At 45.7% G+C, this 22,810-nt stretch overlaps 1 protein-coding gene across 1 annotated transcript; it reads left to right on the forward strand.

Annotated features, from left to right (window-relative positions):
* Nucleotides 1–589: 589 nt before the first annotated feature.
* Nucleotides 590–11,973, forward strand: WNT5A (Wnt family member 5A; the record flags this gene model as incomplete). The annotated part of the gene is given in 6 exon segments (XM_084246732.1): nt 590–675; nt 677–812; nt 1,217–1,350; nt 2,592–2,842; nt 7,378–7,670; nt 11,480–11,973. Coding segments are annotated over 6 exon segments (1,359 nt in total). The 3' UTR covers nt 11,939–11,973.
* Nucleotides 11,974–22,810: the final 10,837 nt, after the last annotated feature.

The following is a 22,810-nucleotide window of genomic DNA, read 5'->3' on the forward strand; positions in this document are numbered from 1 at the left end:
GTCTCGGCCCGGCCGCAGGACCCCGCGCGCCGCCTATGGCCTCGCCCTCCCGCAGGACGGAGCGAACCGAGCGTGACTTGGGCTGGAGGGTGGAGTGGCCGCGTCCCGGCGCCGGGCTCCGGATGCCGCGCGCGCCAAGTGGCCGACGCGTCCAGACTAGGACCGAAGGACACACCGGAGTCCCCCGAGTGCTTGCGCGCGCGCGCGCGCCGCGGCAGCTGCCAGGAGTGGGGGGCCAGAGGGAGAGTGAAAAATGAGGATTTAGGGGAGTTTTGTGGGGAGGACCAGCAAGGGATCCTCTCTCGAGACAACGGGACCCCCAGATCCCTTTCTTTCTTGAAGATGCCAGCCCTTCCCGAAGTACTCTGAGTTGGAGGAGGCCGCGGTCAGGAGAGGGGGGCACTGTTTTCCTCCATCCTGGGTTGGGGGAGCAAATCTCCCCCCCCCCCCCTTAGTCCCCGCGTCCGTCCGCTGTCTCCTTGGTCTCTCCAACCCAGCCAAGGGGCCGACCCAGGAAACCCAGGCTGCCCTTCCCTCTCTAGAAGTGGCCTCCCCCAAAGCGGCCCGTAAACTGATGGTGAAGCACAAGATGTTAATTCGAAGCTGCATTGCCCAGCTGGGCACTCGCGCGCGCGCCTCTCCCGGGGGCCTCGCCCCCCACCCCTGGCCCTTCCCTCCCGCGGCCTGCCCCCACCCCCACCCCCTCGCGGGCCACCCCGCCTCCTCGGCAGCCGCCGGCGGCGCGCCTCAGTCGCCTTCGCCATCCTCTCGCCCATGGAATTAATTCTGGCTCCACTTGTTGCTCCGCTCAGGTCGGGGAGAGGACGAGGGTGGCGGCGGGTTCCCGAGTGAATTCCCGAGGAGGGACGGACTCTGCGCGAACTAGAGGGGCGCGAGGGGGTGCGGGACGCGCCAGCAGGAAGGAGGCAGCGCCTGGCACCGGGGCTTTGACTCAACAGCATTGAGACATGTTTGTAATCGCTGGCGTGCCCCGCGCGCAGGATCCCAGCGAAATCAGATTTCCTGGTGAGGTTGCGTGGGTGGATTAATTTGGAAAAAGAAACTGCCTATATCTTGCCATCAAAAAACTCACCGAAGAGAAGCGCAGTCAATCAACAGTAAACTTAAGAGACCCCGGATGCTTCCGTTGTTTAAACTTGTATGCTTGAAAATTATCTGAAGGCAATAAACATCTGCTCCTTTCTTCCCTCTCCAGAAGTCGATTGGAATATTAAGCCCAGGAGTTGCTTTGGGGACGGCTAGAAGTGCAATGTCTTCCAAGTTCTTCCTGATGGCTTTTGCCATATTTTTTTCCTTCGCCCAGGTTGTAATAGAAGCCAATTCTTGGTGGTAAGTTCATTCTCTATGCATATTCTTGTATTTTTTTTTATTTTAAAAAGTAATTTGTATGATGCTGCAGGATTTAAAACCGAGTCGTGAGTTTGGGTGCTTTTTTCTAGTACAGATTTTATTTATATATATATATATATATATATATATATATATATCTTTCCATCAGAATTTTATTTTCATTTGCTAATATTGGAAAGCTTATCTTTAGCTCCAAAGGGAATTGGAACCTATAAATCTAGACTTTTTTTTCTGTGAGGTCCTTGTTCAGATGTATGCTTGTAGTATATCATGTAATAAAAGGGAACTTCAGTTCACTTGTCTGATGATTGTAAGCCTAATCAGTAAAAATTTACTTTTTTTTTGCTACCTTTAGGTAGTAAAAGAGAGTTCCAACTTTTATTTTCTGTCACTTGAGGTTATTTACCTTCAGGGTCTGAAGTAGACAGAGTTCTAAAGTAAGACAGCTAACCTTCCAGTGGGGAAGAATATGGGCTTGAAATTTGATCAAAAGAAGGTTGACTTGAAGTAGTCAAATATCCCTAAACGAGGGTTTCTTTCTAGCAGGGGCCTTGTAGATAGACTGCAATATATCCAGAGGATTATTTTTGACGGGTTCTGGATATTTTTTTCCCTGTAAATGAACGGCGTTTTTCTGACTGTCAAACATGACTTCTGTTCACTGGATACCTTGTCTTGGGTCCTTTACAATCACATAAGGAGCCCTTTTAAAATGTCCAGAACATGGTGAATTTTCTTCAGTCTGTATACTTGTCCCTCTGTTCTTCCATCAGTCAAAAGGAACTGCTATCTCCTACCCGTGTCGAATTGTGTCTACTTGCAGCGTTCATATTTTTTCAAGGCAGATCAGTCCAATTTGTGGGGCAAAGTGAGTCACTTTCTCTAATGTCAGAGGCCCGTCCCCGAAACCGCCATTTCCCCCAATTCTGACTGGATTTCGGAAATGTTGGTTCAAATGTATGGCAGAGGGGCGAGGAAGGGAGTGAAAACTAACTGAGGAGCCAGATGGCGGGGTGGGGAGTACACAATACCTCCGTTTTCTGAGTGGAGTTTAAACAGAGAAGTTTTATGAAGCCCTTCTCATACTTTGTCATGAGGACAAGCAGGAGAGAAAAAGCATCTGTTTGCTTAAAACTATGTATTGCTGACATGCTTTCATGGGGCCTACCTCTAGAGTTCACGTAAATCTTGAATGCACATCTCCCCCCCTCCCTTTTTAGGTCGCTAGGTATGAATAACCCTGTTCAGATGTCAGAAGTATATATCATAGGAGCTCAGCCTCTCTGCAGCCAACTGGCAGGACTTTCTCAAGGACAGAAGAAACTCTGCCACTTGTATCAGGACCACATGCAGTACATCGGGGAAGGTGCGAAGACAGGCATCAAAGAATGCCAGTATCAATTCCGCCATCGAAGATGGAACTGCAGCACCGTGGATAACACCTCCGTTTTTGGCAGGGTTATGCAGATCGGTAGGCAACTATTTAGCGTGTCTTTAAAAGTGTATAAACTTTTCTCCCAGAGAAAGTCTTCAGTGCTTACTTACAAGCTTGATAAGGGGGGGGACCTCCAGCAAGGTGATGACTCGGGGATTTTGTCATTGGTGCTACTTGTGTTGCTTCCTAACCCCACACCTGACTATAAGTTTTAGACTTCTTTAACAAATCGAGAGAGGCACATGTAAGACACCTTTGTTCTTCTTGCACTTTTCTTTTTGTTCTGAAAAAGCGTTTTGTTTAAAACAGCAGAACAGTGACTTTGGTTTCTCAATGGTAGATGAGGGAAGTTGAAGCCTTTATATACTTTTAAACTTCAAAACTTTTAACTGGTAGGCATTCCCTAACTCAAGCCACAATTCAAATGGACCATGCATCAAACTAAAAATTGTCATCTTTCAGAATGCTGGATATGTTGAAAGCGAATAAGGTTTTAATTTTCCTAATGTAGATATTTCCTGAGCAGTAGAGATATATATGTTAAAAGCTTTATTTTTAGTCCCAGAAAGAATTTTAATTAGAAGTGATCCAATTTACATTTGTGATTTTGGCAATTGGTATAAAAGCACATGCTTTAGATCTCAACTTTATAAAAAAAATGTATCACTCACAGTTTAATTCTTTATTTCATGTATGTTGTTGAACTTGGTATTCCATTCAGGGAGGAGGTAACATTAAAGCTGGGCTAAAGGCAAAGCATTTGGGAAATCAGTTTGTCTCTGGTTTGACTTAATAGCAGAGGACACTATCTGACAGATGTGGCCCTGTGTGTGCTTTCTAGTGTGAATATTTTAGGTCTCTTGATTTTCATGCAAACAAGCCTTTATAATTAATATTACTGCAGTGACTCTTAAAATAAGAAGCGATTTATCAAAGCAATTAACTGTTTATACTGACTGCAGATAAAAAAGTTGGCTTAATATCCGTCACGGATGGATAAAATGCTTTTTAAAATCTCCTGAAAAGTGCATTCATTGAGAACAAAAAAGAGTTGTCAGTGGATGTTTCAGCCAAGCAGCTTCATAAACTAAAATAATACAGGACTGGAAGCCGTTCCTCTAATTGAATGGGAAAAAGTTCTGCAGCCTCAGCCTGCAAAGTTTCATAGGGCTTTGTCCTTCCTGTTAATGATTAAAATGTGCTAATGTATATACTGGGATCTGAATCTAGGGCGTCAGGCTTCAGGAATACAGGCATTTTCCCTGAATATGGCTGTCTTATGTAGTTAACTGGGGGAGTGCTGGAAATTTAATTCTGCATGTTGATCTTGTGAGTAAACGCCAAACTTTTTTTGGCCAAATAATACATTGTCAGTTTCCCTCCCTCACCTTTGCCTTATGTGTTCCCCTTAACTGCCTTCCCCTCAGACTGTAGGACCACGTTCTTCATGTGTATACGAGTTAGCAAAATCACATATCTCTGATGGGAACCACGAATTAGGAAGAGCAGTTGGAACTGTTTATCTGTATAGGCACTTGAATACAGCTTTGATTTAAAATCTTCCTCTTCTCTTCACACGTAGCTGGTTTGGGACTAAAATATTCTAACTAAGCCATCATTTGATAAGTTTGAATTTTGTTGGAGATTTATTTAAAATAGAGTCCAGGATCCAAAGAGCCTGCTTTGTCAGGAAACAAACAGACCCCTTGGCCCAAAGGCCGATATTTAATTGTCCCTTGCAAGTATACTCTGGTCCTCTGCTGAGCGGTACCACAGCCTGGGGTGATGGAGAGTGGGTGGGAGTGGAACCTCTTGACAGCTTTCCTGAGATACCAGCAGCCCTTGAAGATACTATCAGCCAGTCATCTGAGGTGCAAGGAAGAAGACAGCACCTATTGCATCTCCCTTTCCCAGAGTTCCCCAGGTGCCTGGTATGTGAGCAGAAAGCTGCTGCTGGGTGGCTTTGTGGTTGCTTTTGCTGGGACACCAAAGGGGCTCTTCTCTTCCTTATTTACTTTAAAAAGAGCTGAAGAGAAGGAAAAACATGGACCCTGCCCCAATAGTGGGAGAGTTATTTAGCTTTCCTTTTTCTCATTAAGTTATTTAGCTTTCCTTTTTCTCATTTGAGAAGAATGAGCTAAGGGAAAAATTAAAATACCTTTGATGCTAAAAGGTGTATGCGTGCGTGCACACCCACCCCAAATCCCTTAGTACTCTAGAGATATTGAGAGAATTTTTTTGTCCGTGAGAATCTGACCCTGAGATGGGGCTAGTGTCTGAGAAACTCAGGCTGCCACCTCCAACCCCTCCTCAACTCATTTTTCTAGGGTGCCAATTGCCTTGGAGGAGCACTGTGTACGATCGCCTCATGAAGGGCCCTCTCTTCATTTTGGAAACGTTCTCATTTTTCATCATGCTACCCTTTCCTTCCAGCTTTTGTCTAGTCTCTTCTTTGTTTCCACGCTGTGAAAAGATATGTTAGAAAGGCACCATTTTTAAGGAGTGTGAGGAGCCGAATAGAAGCAGATTTCACAGAGAGGGAAACCCTAACTGAACCAGCAGTGTTCCATCCAGGATGACTATATCCATAGGCGATTAGCCAAAGAGCACTTTGCAAACTGATGTTTTCCCTGCAGTGACCAGTTAGCTTAGCAAGTTCTACCAGGTTTGTATTCTGGAGCAAAAAAAGGAAATCCTCAAAAGATACTTGTTAAAAAAAAGGAAATATTATTGTGTCTTGTACAAAAGCCCTTTTACGATTTGTATAATCAAAGGACAGTGTCTTGTTTTCCTCTGTCCCCAGAGAATTGTTTATCTCCTATTCCTCTAGCTGCAGCCTCTTCATTCTACAAGTCTCGGATCCAGGGCCATGGCATTCTCTGTATTATCAGTGTTAATCCTCTAGTAACTCCCTAGAATCTGTCTTCTCCTCATTTCTCGCCACTCCCCCGATGCTCTCTGTGTCTCTAATTCAAGCTTCATAGATATAACACCCCCACGGGAACTTTCTGGATCCTCCTGCCAACCACCAGCACACTTCTCAAGATAGTCATTTTTTAAACGTGAGAGGGAAGGCCTGTGATAAATCACAAGCGTTGCCATTGCCACAAGAGGCAATCAAATGGCTGGCGTTGAAGAGGGGAGATGTCCAAGAGCGGCTGTGGCTGGACCCTGGAGCTGGCGCCGCCATCCCCTGCAGAATGAGCCTCTGGCTGGGACCAAGTCCTGTGGCCAGCTCTTCTGGTGCTGCCCTCACCCCACCCAAAATAGAGATTGTTAGCAAGGCCTCTAGTAGAGGAGAAACCAGTTCTAGTCCAGGGATTTCAGTGCAAGAAGGGGCCTTTTCCCCCCTAGGCATCCCTATTTCAATACCCTTATTTTGTAGTTGAGGAAAGTGAGATCCCCTCATCCTGCCCAGCTGGGCCTGCTGTTAACCCTTTCTCTTTCATAGTACATACCACGTTTTTTTATGAAGTGGCTTCTTATCACCTGTAGAAATATCTCCAAGGGCGAGTGGAGGTGAAGGTAGTCTGTAACTGTCTCCAATTTTTCTCCTTAAAAGTAGGCCTCCTATTTCACAGTTTTACAGTGAGGTGTTCTTTACAAGTTTTAGGGAAGGAGAAACACAACCCCCTAACCTTCAGGTTTGTATATTCTTTTTAAGTGTTCAGAAGAACAAGGCTTTATTCCTCTTACAGTCTGCTTTCCCCCTTCTTGCTGTTATTCTAACACTTGGAAGTAAAGCTGTCAGGGAGTTGCAGAAGTGGTGTGGAGGAACAGCAGGCTGTTTTAAAAGTGGATACTTATCTTCTTGAATGGGAAGTATCAGGTCAATCAGCCCAGAATTTAGGAAGAGGCAAGTTTTATTTCTAACTCTAGAAACTAGTTTAGAAAGGGCCCCTGGAAGGTCCAGAACCTTGTTCTGAGACAGCTATTTCATACTGCATGATGGAATGGGATGGAGAGGCTACAACTGCCAAAGGAGGAGGAGGGGAAGCCAGGCTTAAGCTAGTGTGGCCACCGCCAGGGTGGCTGTTGTAGTGTCTGGGTCCATTGCCAGCCTAAGACTTCCAGAGACTCTAAGCCTAGCAAATTCTATGCTCTTGCCCTACCTCTAGTTCAAAATGAAAATAATGCCAAATATCAAAATATGTGTAAGGACATCTACCTAAACTCAGAGTTTTCCTTCAATGACCTCTTTCATGTGCATTTTGGGAACAAGTTTTGAATATTTTCAAAAGCATGGTGGAGAAATATCAAGCCAGCACTGCTAACCACCCCTGCCTTAGGCTCTGAAATGTCAGCATGGAGAGGTGGAGGACCTGCTATTCCCTTGTCATTCCTTCCTTCTTGTGTGTTTGGGGGCATTTCTCTTGGCTTGTCCTCAGGGTGGGCCCTGGCTGGGGTGTTGGTGGGGCTGGGGACTCCTGGATACCCTTGGGGGAGTGGGCTGCCAGGGGCAACACATGGGGTGGCTGCTTTCCTTGGGGGTCCAGGTGTCGGCATCTCCCTGCCCCTCTCTGAAGCCTGCGGGGGCAGGCAGCCCGGTGACCCCGCGTCTTTGCCCGCAGGCAGCCGAGAGACGGCCTTCACGTACGCGGTGAGCGCGGCTGGGGTGGTGAACGCCATGAGCCGGGCCTGCCGCGAGGGTGAGCTGTCCACTTGTGGCTGCAGCCGCGCCGCGCGCCCCAAGGACCTGCCGCGGGACTGGCTCTGGGGCGGCTGCGGCGACAACATTGACTATGGCTACCGCTTCGCCAAGGAGTTCGTGGATGCTCGCGAGCGGGAGCGCATCCACGCCAAGGGCTCCTATGAGAGCGCGCGCATCCTCATGAACCTGCACAACAACGAGGCCGGCCGCAGGGTGAGTGCCCCAGCAGACCCCCCAGTCAGCCCCTCCCTCTTACCCCCCTCACCGGTCTCTGGGCTCTGTGTGTCTCCCTCTGCCACCCTCTCAGTACATTCCTGTTCCTGTCTCTCCGCCATTCTGTCAGTGTCTGCCTCTCCCTGTTTCTCTCCACACCCCTCTCCTGTCCAGAGAGGCTTCTGGGCTGCCCCCCTTGAGTCCCTGCAGCCCAGGTGGTGCTTCTGCAGTTGTCTGAGCAAGACCTTCCTCCGCTTTTTAGATTTGTCCTCAGTGCAGTTGCCCAGGCAGACTCAGAAATAAAAAATGTTTAATAACATTCTCCCTCTTCCCAGGACATGGAGAGAGTTATTTATCCCAGCAGGTGCTCAGATGAGGACACCAGGGGCGACCCAGCTTTCAGGCAGGACTTACCTGTGCCTTTCTTTCTCCTTGCCTTTCCTTATGTCATTAGACAGCAGGCCTTATAAGATTGAAGTTTCTGGGGTTTTTTAAAAGATCTTTTCTAGGAAAACGCCAGCGCTTTTAGTCATGTGGAATTTTATATGACCATCAGACGATTGGTGGTAACTCTGGAGGAAGAGAGAGCCACTCGGAAGTGCAGGGAGAGGAGAAGCTTTGGGAACCCTCCTGCGCCTCTCTCTTCCACACTTTCTTTCTCCTGGTGGGGATATGAAAAACTTTTCCACAATAGTTAAAAAGACCCTTTTTTTTTTCTGTGGTTAAACACATGGCACTTTATGGCTGATTTAAAATGAAGGGGTGAAAACTTTTCTTAACTTTGGCAGCACTGAAAACCAGGGCCATTATTTTTTCACAGAATCCAAGGTGGGTGCCAGGAACTTTCTGGTCAGAGATTTCACTCTTCTGTATTTTGGGGTGAGGAAAAGGAAAGATAATCACAGAGCAAAATACAGAGGACTGGAAGGAGGTTCAGAACCCTCTGGTCACACAACCTCATTTTAAAGATTGGAAAACTGAGGCCTGGAGGACCTCACTCCATGCCACCGGCAAAAAGTGATGGATTCAGATAGAAGTCCAGGCACTTCTTAAATAATTGCCTACATCATAGCTGCAGGGTGAAGGGCTGTAGGTTTTGGAATGATAGAAATCTAGGGTAAAATCCAGTTCTGTCTGTGCTTTCCTAGATCTGAGCCTCAGTTTCGACTTATGTTAAATGATCATGACATTAACTATCACTTGAGGCTGCGCTCGTATAGTCGAGTGTAGCATAGGAAATTACCAAAGCTTGACTATTTCTGACCAATAATTTTACATGGTTCAATCAAAGGTCTGTTTAGTGTCAGTAGTATTTAATAAATGCTAACTTGATTGCTAAATGTTATGAAGCAAAGGACATAAAGAAGTAAAATATTATCTAGATAATTCCATCTAACCTAGCTTCTTCTCACATTTGATGTGAAACATTTGGGGGTGTTGAGGGTTAGACTAAACTTTGCAGAATATTGCCTGTGCTGCCTAAGGGGGCAGATGATTGCTCCAGAGGGAGTGTGGTCTCTCCTTCGCAGCCCCCCCCCCCAATTGCTGCAGTGCCTGCAGTGTGGCCCATGCTCTGTCCCCTCTGTGGTCAACTGAGGCCATGTAACAAGTGTGTCAACTCCCTGGCAGCTCCCTCTCTCTCTCTGGAGCCCACAGAACCTTCCTCCTTTTCTCATCAGGGTCACCTCATTGGACTTGTGCCCACAGGGTGCCCAGCATCTCAGTCTCCACAAAAGAAATGAGACTGACTCTTCTGGGCCCCATCACACCCATGTTGGGTGCATCCATCTTTGGGGATTTCTTGGACTTCCTTCATATAGAGATATCATCATGGGTATAGCAGCCCAGACCAAAGGGTCAAAAGATATCCAATTGGAGAGGTGGAAAACCACTTTTAATATTACACATTCATTTATCATCTGCATTTTTTTTGGTAAAGATTTATTTATTAATTTATACAAGAGCCGGGGTACAGTCCAGATGTGTGGGAGGGTGAGAGGATTCACCAGAGACAGAGAGTGGGGAACAGAACAGGTAGACTGACGAAATACACTGCTGAAGGGAGCAGCGGGTGAGACAGGAGAGGTCTGCTGCGCCATGTGGGTTTCTCTCTGGTCGGCAGAGGCTGAGGATTGCTTCACAGTGCGGTTGTTTAACCCCTTGTGCCACCAGGGAGGCCCGATCATCTGCATTTTTTAATAGTGAGATTTTTAGGGTCATTGTTACCACTTGAGTAGTGAACTTGGATCCTGAGGAATGAGGTTACATAGAAGATGACAGTTTTTCTCCAGGGTAGTGGGGGTAGGGAGGGAAGTTGGACCCTATGCCAGGAAATTATATTAGAATCTCCTCGGGGCATTTGCTTTTTATTTTCTTCAAAGGAGAAGCAAAGGTTAAATACGTTTGCAAAACCCTTCCTCAAACTAGCTGAGTGCCTGAAACTCTTTATTTTGAGGGAATACATTTTGGCCTCCTTATTAAGAAAGCCCCTTGTAATTTCTGGAGAAAGAAGCTAGCTCTTCTGGGTGGAAGCAGCCTTCTCACTCTAGCCTCCAGGTTCTTGACAGGCCCTCTACAGCATACCAGCATGACGCCGACACTGGAGGGTCACTGGCATGGCAACTGTGGGCAGTCAGGGCTATAAATAGGCAGCCGCCACCTCCCATACTGCTGGGCACAGTGCTGTGGGGCCAGACCTGTGGGCACTGCTACCGGGAGGCCAAGGTCACTGGACAAGGGCCCAGGAACAAGGCCCATATGCCATGCCCTCATTACCCTGGAGAAAGACCAGATTACTGAGTGTGTCCTACTTGTCACGTTCTGCACATGCGTCCCCTCATTTTGCCCTTTAACAATGCTATGAGCTTGGTACTATCACAGTCCCCCTCACTGGTGGAAAATGGAAGCTCAGAGCTGTGAGGTCAGTAGCTTGAATGTCGGGGCAGAGTGAGGACAGAACCCATGTCTGCCTGGGTCCTTTCATTGGTGGTATGGGAGAGGGGCAGTACAGGAGTTACTCCTGAGTTACCCTGCATTTTAGTTGTTTGGCCTTGCAGGCCACTTACCCTCCTCTGTGTATGACATTGCTCTCACCTAATCTAGCCCATTGTAACATTGCTGGGAAGATTAAATAGAGTATAAGGTTTCTTATGGCAGTGCCTGCTAAAAGCAATAATAATAGCAATAATTAATGAGTGAAGATTTGAACCCTCATCTCACCTGGGCAAGATGCCTCCAGCCCTGTCACTTACTGGCTGGGTGTCCCTGGAATGGTTCCTGAACATGAACTCTGTACCCAACTGCCTGCATTCAAATTCAGACACAACTTCTTCCCAGCTTTTAGAGAATTAACTCACTTTTCTGGGCCTCACTTTCCTTCTCTGTGAAATGGGGATGGTTCTGGCACTTCTCATAAACGGTTATGGGGATGAGGCCTGGTGATACAGGTAAGGAATTGTGCAGCCTTTGACATGAGTCTATGCCATATTAGTTGCCGCTAGTGCTGGTGTTTTCCTGCAAGGAAGAAGCACCGGAATGATGTTTTGTTCCTGTTCCCATTCAAAAACCATTTTTGGTTTTTTTAAATGATGATGTAATGATACTGAGGGGCTAAGAATATATCTTTTGTGTAGACTTTTTAAAGATGACACCACCAGGTTTCTGGTCGTGGAGGATGAGAAGGAAATAACTTGGCCCCTCGTTTAGCTGGTGGCCTCGGCTCCACCTGGAAAGTGAAGAGCTGTGTTCCCCTAGCTCCTGCCTGTGCCTCTCCGTGAGCGTGTGTGCTGACTGGCTGTGTTTCCCTGCAGACGGTGTACAACCTGGCCGACGTGGCCTGCAAGTGCCACGGGGTGTCTGGCTCCTGTAGCCTCAAGACGTGCTGGCTGCAGCTGGCTGACTTTCGCAAGGTGGGGGACGCCCTGAAGGAGAAGTATGACAGCGCTGCCGCCATGCGGCTCAACAGCCGGGGCAAGCTGGTGCAGGTTAACAGCCGCTTCAACTCGCCCACCACACAGGACCTGGTCTACATCGACCCCAGCCCTGACTACTGTGTGCGCAATGAGAGCACGGGCTCGCTGGGCACGCAGGGCCGCCTGTGCAACAAGACGTCCGAGGGCATGGATGGCTGCGAGCTCATGTGCTGCGGCCGTGGCTACGACCAGTTCAAGACCGTTCAGACCGAGCGCTGCCACTGCAAATTCCACTGGTGCTGCTATGTCAAGTGCAAGAAGTGCACAGAGATCGTGGACCAGTTCGTGTGCAAATAGTGGGCGCCCTGCCGCCTGCCTGTCCCCCAGCCCAACTCCCAGGACCCACTTATTTATAGAAAGTACAGTGCTTCTGTTTTTTTTTTTTTTTTTAATATTGTTTTATTTTCTCCCAAGAATTGCAACCGGAACCTTTAATTTTTTTTTCTGTTCCCATCTAAGAACTCTGTGGTTTATTATTAATATTATAATTATTATTTGGCAATAATGGGGGGCGGGAACCAAGAAAAATATTTATTTTGTGGATCTTTGAAAAGGTAAGGCAAGACTTCTTCTGATGGTGTAGGATGAGGGGAGCCTGACCCATACCCTAACTTAGCTGTGTGCACATCCAGAAGGTAAAGGAGATTTGTTTTCTTTTTCTGAACTATGGCGTCACGTGGTACAGGGAGCATCCAGCTGCAAGAGGGGGTTCAGATCTATGTAGTTCAACTTCTGTGACCGAAATGAATCTTAAACATTCTGGTGAAAGTTGAAGGGTCTTGAGAGACAAAAGAAAAAACAGGCCCTCCCCCCCCCCCACTCCTTTTCCCAGGGGCTGCCAACCTGAAATATCAGAATATCATTTAAAAATGTAAGGGTGGGAACCTCATATCCCTGAAGGTAGAAGGTATATCCTGTGTCTCATTCTTCTGGAACATTCCATCTGCAGATGATCCTATTCTAATAGCTACTGATACTTGGGGAGCAGGGAGAAAAGGCTCCAGAACTTCTTAAGAACTTAAAAATGCTTCTATTAAGACAACAATTTAAAGTTGTTACAAGAATTAAGTTTTCAGATTGGAAAAGGATCCCGAGATGACTCTAGGTGCTAGACTTTTTGTTTGGAGAGGGGCCAGGGGACGGGGTGGTTGGCTTGAAAATAAAGGGAAATAGACTGTAATTTTCTTAGGGATACTTGGTTAATAAATGATAATAATGAAAATAATACATGGATTCCGCTCAAAGATCCTCAGCCCACACAGCAAGGTAATTGTGTGCAGGTCAGCACTGCACCAGAGCAGAACACCTCTTTGAGGGGAAAAAGTAAAATCCACCTCCCACTTGACCCCAGGCCCCTCTGGATGCTGGCCCCTTTGCCAAAAGGGCAGCTCCATTGGGTCCCCTTTGGTTGATTGTAGGACAGGAAATGAAACATTAGGAGTGCCACTTGCAAAACAGTTCGCTACTTAGGGACTTTATTTTTTCTAAATTGTTATTTTGAGGAGCAATAGTTTTCTATGTTTTAATGACATTACTTGGCTAATGGAGTTCACAGAGGTGTTGCAGATATCACTGTTATGATCCTGTGTTTGGACTATCCGCTCAAGCTTTCCCTATTATACTGCAGGTGTACCCTAAAACTGTTCCCAGTATACTTGAACAGTTGCATTTATAAGGGGGGAAATGTGGTTTAATGGTGCCTGATATCTCAAAGTTTTTTGTACATAACATATATATATATATACATATATATATATAATATAAATATAATTATATCTCAGTGCAGCCAGTGATTTAGATTTATACTTTACTGTGGGGTTATTTCTTGGTCTAGCGCAGTGTGGTCTGCCATCCAATGGGGATTTTTCCAAAAGGTGTCCTACTTGAGCTTGGGCGGTGGTCCTGACATGAAGCCCCAAGAAGCACTGTGTTTCTGAGGGCCTGAAAGGTCTCACCCATTGATATGCGTATTGGTTTGAAGATTTCCTTTCCCTCCCCCTACCCCCTTCTCTCTGACCTTCACTTTGTACACTTTGCGGAGAGGGCATTCCTTGTTCCACACAGACGTGGAGATGAAGAAATATTCCAACTCAGAAACATTGGCAGGCTCTCAGTTCATTTTGCAGAGTGGAAACCAGTGCCTATGAGACCTGTTGAGTCCCCGAGGAAAATCCAGCCCACGACAGATGGAGCTAGTTTAACATTTTTTCGAACATGGACACCTCTTTCCAAAAAGTGCCGTCAAGTGTGTCCTTATCTCAGACACCATGGCTTTCGTATTTGGAAAGCTGCACCTCCCCTGCAACCCTCACCGGCTTGGTGGCCTTCGTGTCACCTCAGCAGCTGTGGCTCTTAATTTATTGCACAGGATGTTCACTTCCCCTTGGTTGCAGTGAATTGCAAGCAAAGATCTTGAAATTAAAAAGCACTAATTCGTTTAAAATGTCACTTTTTTGGTTTTTATTATACAAAAACCATGAAGTAATTTTTTTATTTGCTAAACCAGATTTTGTTTCTTTTTAGTGATTCGTGTTTATGAAGAGAGTTGAGTTTAACAATCCTAGTTTTTAAAAGAAACTATTTAATGTAAAATATTCTACTTGTCATTCAGATATTATGTCTATCTTCTATGGCCTTTATTCTGTACTTTTAATGTACATATTTCTGTTCTTTTGTGATTTGTATATTTCACTGGTTTAAAAAAAAATCAAACATTGAAAGGCTTAGGCCAAATGGAAGATAGAATATAAAATAAAACATTACTTGTATATTGGTAAGTGGTTTCAATTGTCCTTTGGATACTTCATGTGGAGATTTTTTTGAGAAACCATGAGGGATAGTTTAGGGGAACTACATGTCAGAATAATAGAAGAGTGGAGAACTTTACCAAAACCAAACTATTTGGAAGCTTCAAAAGATTTCTATATGTAACGGAACAAAAGGGGAATTCTCTTTTCCTCTATATGTTCCTCAAAACCAGAAATCAAGCAGATGGCTTAAAGCTGGTTATAGGATTGTTCACATTCTTTTAGCATTATGCATGTAACTTAATTGTTTTAGAGCGTGTTGCTATTGTAACAGCTCAGAGAAGAACCAAAAAGACCCAGGCTTTTATCCATGACCAGAATTGTAATCCAAAAAAGTGTATTTGTGTTTATCACGCAACTATTGCACTTCTCTAGTTGAAGTTACTAAGGATCGAGCGTATCTATGCCCCTTTGAAAGTACTTTTATGAAAAGCAAGCCTCAGTCTGCAGAGAATGAAAACTCTTTGGAAACTAAAGGTCCGTTGTGTTAAGTGCAATTAATACTAGTTCTTGTGCTTTCCGAAAGCGAACACCGAAATCTGGCCAACCCTGTGCAGATTGATATGTTAACCTTCTGCTTTTTTTCTTTCCGGATAACCTTGTAACATATTGAAATCTTTTAAGGATGCCAAGAATGCATTATTCCACAAAAAAACAGTAGACCAACATATAGAGTGTTTAAAATAGCATTTCTGGGCAAATTCAAACGCTTGTGGTTCTAGGACTCACATCTGTTTCAGTTTTTCCTCAGTTGTATATTGACCAGTGTTCTTTATTGCAAAAACATATACTTGATTTGGGAGTGTCAGCATATTTTTTTCCTTCTCATCCTGGAGTGCTTTCAAGATCTTCCCAATACAGGAAAATTAACAAAAAATTTATATATAGGCAGCAGTAAACAGAGCTGTGTTCAAAATAGTAATTATGGGCTCAAGTAAAAGGAAGACTGTTGTTAGTCCTGTTTATCTGTTTAGTTCTTGGAGTTACTGACCCCCTGAGACCGGCAGCGTATAGGTTTTAGTAGCCGACCCAAAGCCTTTTCTCGTGATTTTGCCAATACCAATTTTCAATTTGTTTTTGCACAACATTACTCAAGCCACTTGGTTATCAAATATGACAGTCTAGGAGGACAAGTACTCCTGTAAGAGACTGGTACTGCCCGATTCCAAGAGATCGTTAGCCAAAACGGTCCCCAGACACGGAGTGGTCCATAACGGCCGTGGAGAGAGATCGACAGAGAGGGTACTTGTAACTTGAAGCATATATATAATGCAAATATGAACCAAGGCATAGATCTGAAATACTGCATTATCACTGTAAACTATACTTTAAAAATATTTATTTTTTTTAAAGAAGTGTTTTTTTAGTCTCCCCTCGCTCTATGGAATGATGAAAACCTGATGCCACATTTTGAAAATAAGACGATGAAATGGATTTTAATGCAGGTAATGATCAGCAATGTAGGAATTTAAAACTTAGTAAAGGAGTCTTATAATTTACCTCTTCATATAAACTACACTGAAATCTGATGATTGGATATTTTATTCTAGTGAAACATCATCTTGTTAGCCAACTTTAAAAAATGGATGTAGAATGATTAAAGATTGGTATGATTTTTGAAACAAATGTGTCACTTCTCATCTAGAACAGTAAAATGCTGTCTCGGTATTTCAAAAGCAAAAAAGGAATGAGGAAAATCGCATCTTAGACCAGTTTTATATGCAGTGTACAATTTGCTGGGCTAGAAATGAGATAAAGATTATTTATTTTTGTTCATATCTTGTACTTTTCTATTAAAATCATTTTATGAAATCGGCGGAGTCGTGTGTGTTTAGCAGAGATGTCCATGGCGACTGAGGATTGATGGGATGTGAGTATGGAGCATGATTATGGCTTAGGGCATCCAGAAAAATAAGCATTCACATATCAGGCATGCAGGTGATAATCAAATCTCAAGGATTTATTTTGTATTTTAATGCTCATTTCTTTCGCTAGTATTAACCTTTACAATTCTTACTAGTTCTACTGCTAATGATGTATAAATTTGTGCTTGGAGATAATTACTCCACGTAAACATTTAGCACAGCGAGAGAGGATCATGATGAAATTACAGGAAAAGAGAAGGAAGGTGGAATGATTGGAGGAGAGTAATAAAATAACGTTCTAGGTAGTCAGATTGAATTTCCTGGAATATCCTACTGACTGCATATTGCAGTGGCTCTAAGCCAGATGTTTACCTCCAGGGTTCTCAGCCTCTGTACTAGTGACTTCGGAGATAGGTAATTTTTTTTGTTGTGGAATTTATCCTGTGAAATGTTTAGGAGCATTCTTCCCCCATTTGTGACAACTGAAAAAATGTCTGCAGACATTGCAGAATGTTCCCTAGGGAGCAGAGTTGCCACCCCTGCTCCAGTTGAGAAATGCTGTGTCAGATGGAGGGACAGAGCCTTGTAACCACTGTTAGCTTACCTAGCTTACCAATGAGTCAGAGAAGTGCCTTGCAAATTTCCCGGTATAGAGCATGGAGATGCAGCATCTTCCCATAGTCAACACTGGTTAGCAGTTAATAATACAGGCTCTGGAACTAGAGTGCCTATCTTCCAACCCAGATACTGCCATTTGCTGTGCCAACTTGGAGAAGTTGCATAACCTCTCTGTGCCTCTGAGCCCTGGTCTTTAAAATGAGAGAGAGCATTACAACCTACATCTTAGGGTTATTGTAAAGGTAAAAGTGAGTTAAAATGTTTGGACTGAGAGCAGTTTCTAGTACATAGTCATGTTCACTATATGTCATGCTAGGAAAGACAGAGAAATCTGAACACTAAACCCTGGAAGCTTGGGTGGTATCATCTAATATACTCATCAGCACCTAGCTTAGTGTGAGGAAGACCCCCTTAGTGTTTGGGGGAGGTGGCAAACCTGCTGCCCACTAGCTATATTATATTCCCAAATGTGTTTTGCTTGACAGGCAAAACATTAAAAATACTTAAATTAGCAGCAGACATTAAAAGATGAGTGTTTTTTATATTCAAATTTGGACTTGTGGCTTAAAAATGGAAAGAGCTGCTTACCTGGACACTTGGTGCCACAGGGCCCTGGAGGCACAGTTCACTGCATGGAGCAGCCATTGCTCTAGGAGACATGCAGGGCCATGGGAACCTGCTGTGATGTCACTTAGCTGCCCTACAGGCTCACGCTCTGTGGTGGCTTTTAACAGGGTTCCCCCCACAAGTCTGAGTTTGTCAACCTCACCATTTTGACATTTTGAGCTAGATAATTCTTTGTTGTGGGGGGGCTGCCGTGTGCTCTGTCGGGTGGGTAGCTGTGTCCCAGGCTCTGCCCTCTCAGCACCCATAGCACCTCCTGTTTGTCACTCCACATGCTCCAGACATTGCTGATTATCCCTTGGGAGTGGGGGGGTGCGGGGTGCAGAATCACCACAGTGGAAAAACCATGGGTCTAAAAGGAAAAGATCTATATTTATAAACTAGCAGTGAGGTTAAAATAAAGAAGTGAAACAAAAAAGAAGACTTTCTTGGTGTAAAGACATGTCTGGAACACCATAGGAAATTGATAAATATTTAGTGAGTGAGTGAAAAACATATCCAATCCCAGATTTCAGCCTTGCTACTCTTCTTCTTCTCGCTCTGTTCTTACTGACCTCGGCTGGAACATGGGACAGAAGCAACTACCCAGTTAGGTTTGATGTTTCAATGACTGATAGAACCTGCAAAAAGCCACCTCCGAAGTCTGACATTTTGTAACCACTTAGTGAGAGTGGAAATTAGTATTAAAAACAAAGTCAGCCTGCCCCTCTCTAGCTAAATGAACATTTTCTGTTCTCCCACCTTTGTTATTGAGATGAAATGTATAAAGAGCATTACATCACTCACAAACTCAGGAGATGCTCAGCATAAAGGTTCACAGCAAACACGTTTGAGAAATGATGAATGATGGATTCTGCTCTGCGGAGAGAAGACCGTGTCCATTAGCATATTGGCAGCACCAATCACAGAGCAGCGGAGAACAGCTGGCTGCTGAGCCCAGAGCTTTGGAAGGCAGCACTCTGTTCACCTGACACCTGCTCCTCTCCTCCAGGTAGGTTGGGGAGCACTGGTGTTAAGCACCCTCTCCCTGGCAAGTGGAGATGCAGTCCACTGGGGTCAAGAGTTTTGTGGCTGCACAGGGGGTAGAGTGCTGCTTAAATCATTTAAGTAAGATTTCCAGCAGTCTTCAGTATAACACTGTTGCTGTTGTATCATGGATAAAGAAATGCAATTTTGGAGAGGTGAAGTATGACCCCAGAACCCTATGTTTTTTCTCTCTGTAGCAATGTGGAGTTGACACTGGACAAGTCTTCCTAATCAAAGACTATATATGTTTTCCAGACTTGCATCCAGATATGGGCAAAAGGCTAGTTTCTATCAGTGGAAGGTGAATGCAATGATGCGTGTTAATTTTGGAGCTCAGGTTTCTGAGAAGCTAGTGAGCTCTTCATTGCATCTTTCCCCTCCCAGCTGGTAACAGAAGACTCTAGTGTGATAGGGGTTGATGGAGAAATGGTGCAGAAATGGCTGGGTTCTTGACAAACCGAATGGAGGAAAGGAGCTGACTAGAAACTCTTTCAACTGTCATATGACTAAATGACGCATTTCTGTTGTAGTAAGCCTCTGTTGTGCTGGAGTTTGATAGAGTAATTAGTTCTCACTAACACTTTGCCCCTCCTGGTTCTCGCCATGCTCCCCTGGTCAGGAGCAGGGACACACTGGATCCCTGGGCACAGTGGGGGTTCCTCTAAGCAGAAGATTCCTTAACTGACAAGGTCTCTTGCATTTTCACGTTGTACCCCAAGGAGACACGGGCACCAGGGAAGCATGCCGTTTCAGCTGGAGAACTCTATCCCTAGCTTTGACGTGTCCTGACTCATCCACATTCATTATCGAAGAGGGCTCCTCCCTCCGTCAACTGGATTAGCTCCCAGTCATCTAGGAAAGTAGGCCTCATTCAGCAAAGGTGAGGCTTTTTCCCACTTATTTTTTTTAAGATTTATTTATTTATGCATACAAGAGCAGGGGTACAGGCCAGAGGTGTGGGAGGTGAGAGGATTCACCAGAGACAGAGTGGGGAGCAGAACAGGCAGACTGACTGAAATACACTGCTGAGGGGAGCAGAAGACTAGGCAGGAGAGGTCTGCTGTGCCATGTGGGTAGCTCCCTGCCCAGGGATTGAACTCATGCTGCAGTGGCTATGGGTAGCTTCATAGGTTGTGTCTTAACCCCTTGCGCCACCGGGGAGGCCCTTTATCCCACTTCTGACATAACTCCTGTATAATTTGGGGCGAGTCTCTGAGCCTCTGATTTCCTTTTTTGTCCTTGTTTTATCTCTAAGGGCCCATTCAACTCATTTATCGTTTTATCCTTTATTTATTTATTTATTTTAAAGATTTATTTTATTTATTTATACATACAAGAACTAGGGTGTGCAGGGGGGCAAGAGGATTTACCAGAGACGGGTGCAGAGTAAAATAGGTAGATCTACTGAAATACACTGCTGAGGGGAGCAGCCGGTGAGAGAGGAGAAGTCTGCTGTGCCATGTGGGTCAGCTCCCTGGCTGGGGCTTGAACTCATCTTGCAATGGTTGGCAATAGCTTGATAGTGCTGAGACTTAACCCCTGCACCACCAGGGAGGCCCTATTCTTTTATCCCTTATATGTTAGGAAGGGATATTTAATAAACACTACTTGTCCTGGGCACCGACTTAACTGATGGGGTTGAAGGAACATTTAATAAACACTACTGTGTTCTGCGCACTGACTTAACTGATGGGGTTGCAGAGGTAAGCAAGGCACACTTGGACCCTGTTCTACCAGAGTAGCCAGTAGGCACAATGACAGCGGATCAAGGTAGGCTAAGGTACCACAGGGGCCCCAGAGAAAAGAGTCAAACCCAGACTTGGGAAATCAAGGCTGCTTTCCAGCAAAAGTAACATCCTAGAAAAGTTTTTAAAGGCAAGTAGGGATGGCCCAGGGTAAGTGTGGGAAGAGCACCTAAGGTCATTCAAGAAAGAGGGCACAGCTTGTGCAAAGGGCCAGAGGTGGGAGGTGATCCATCCCAGGATTCATGAGTCCAGAGGTATGCTGGGATGTGAAGGTGGAGGAAAATGGTGGGGGATGAGGCCAGGGTGCACAACAGCCCAGGCTGCTGTCAGGCAGGACCCAGAAGCCTGTCTTAGGAGGATGGGGAGCCCAGGGGGGAGATTCAACAGAGGGGGGAACATGCTCAGAACTGACATTTAATGACCCTGTGGAGACACTTGCCTCTTTCATTCCTTAGGTCCTGGACCCTCAAGGCCTCCATAATCTCAGGGACATTTTTTTTTTTTTTTGGTATTGCATTGCTTTGGCTCAAATCCCTGCAATCCTGGGCTCCCAGCCCAACTCATGATGGCCTGAGATCCATGTAACTGACACATATGCAGGCAGACACTTGCCTACCTCGGCTCCACCAGTGTGATCTGCTATAAGTTCTACCACACTCTTGCCCAGGGATGCCCTCTACACACACTTCCCCTTCCCACCGAAGTCTCACTTCCTGTCACTTAACTTGGAAGCTCCAACCAAAGCTGCTGGCACTGATGGCAACCCCCTTGCTGCTGTGAACTCCATGGCAGACACAGAGCTCGATCATTCCAGGCTTCAACTCATTCAATCTCCATCATAAGCTTGTCAGGTACAGGTGTGAATATTACCCCCATTCTATAGATGAGGAAATCGAGGCTCAGAGGAATTTAGCACTCACCTTAGCAGTTATCTGCGGCTGAATAACAGATTATACTCATACCAAAGCTTAGTGACTTAAAACAGTAACTATTATCTTTGCTTATGATGCTATGGGTCAACTGTTTGGGCTGGGTCACTGGATGGTTTCTCTGTGGCTTGTATGTGGGGCCTGACAGTCTAACTAGGGCTGGATGAGCTGACATGGCCTCACTGACCAGGCAGCAGCTGATTCCAGCTGGTCTTCCTTTCCATGGGATCTTTCATCTCTAGGGAGGTCAACCTAGCTTCTTCCACATCATGGTGCCCCATTCCATGAAGGTGAGAATGGAAGCTTCTAGGCCTCTTGAAGCCTGAAGTTGGAAACTGCACTGCTTTCAACTCGTCAAAGTTAAGCCAAGGACAGCCCAGATTCAAAAAGGTGGAGAAACAACTCCACTTCTCCACAACAGGAGTAGCTAAGCCTCTTTGCAAAGGAGATCTGCACAGGATGGGAGAAGTGCTGCAGCATTTTTGCCAACAGTGTTCTCTGTGGGTCAAGGTCCAGTGTGTGACTGTGAGACATACTGAAAGGAGACCCTCTGACAAAGAAGTCGTAGTCAAGAAAGCCCAGCATGAAGCTTTGCTTTTATTAGCTGTGTCTTTTGGTCAGTTATTTACCTTCTCCGAGCTCCTTCGCTATCGTCACTGTAGGGTAAGGAAAAATGTCAGGCTTTTCTGCCCTCCCGCCATCAGGATAGATGATGGATCCTTGCGGTCCTGAATGCATGCCTGATGGCGGACACCTGGAGCAGGGTGTGGGCATAGGTAGATGGGATTCACCTGGGCTGAGACTGGGCTTTTAAGGGCGGCGTCACGGGGACGCCAGTAGAAGCCAAGAACGAACGGAAGCTGAAAGAGAAGCCGAGAGAGAAGCAAGAGAAGCAGAAGCCGAGAAAATGCAGGAGAGCCCAGATAGAGTGAGGATTTGCTGGGGGCTGGGAGGCCTGCCAGCCTCCCGGCCCCCCAGCACCCCTGCCTGCTGTGTACCGGGTAAATCCCAATAAAAGACCTGCAAAAACCACCGAGGACTCTGACTCCTCCTTTACCCGGTCTGCTGGATCAGAAAACCTGCACTGTGGTCCTTCCTGCCACTACACTCACGTAATGTGAGGCTACAGTATGGACATGTAATGTCAGGCTGAGGTTATGGGTAATGGTGAGGTTGGCCTGTCGTGTGCAGAGCAAGCACTCAGCAGGTAGTGGGGATAATGACAGTGATGGTGGGGATCGCTGCATGGGGAGCAAACAGCCACATTCTCATCACTAGCTTTCAGTGAGTCGCGGGCCTTCCTGGTTCCTTTGAGGCAGGGGGCTGCCTTTGAGGCACTGGGAGGGGGCTCCTGAAGTTTCTTGATCAGGCTCAGGCTGGGCAAGCAGAGGTGGGGAGTCAGAACTTGACTCAGGACTTGACTCAACCATGCCACTTCCTCCTTGTCCTTGGGAAATTCCATGAAATGCTTTTTCAAGGCTTAGGAGAGGCCGATGAGGCTAACCAGCTGGGTGCTTATCTTTTCTTTACAGAGGATGATTTGGGGTTGAAAAGA

This window comes from Talpa europaea, assembly GCF_964194135.1.
Source record: "Talpa europaea genome assembly, chromosome: 11".
NCBI lineage: Eukaryota > Metazoa > Chordata > Mammalia > Eulipotyphla > Talpidae > Talpa > Talpa europaea.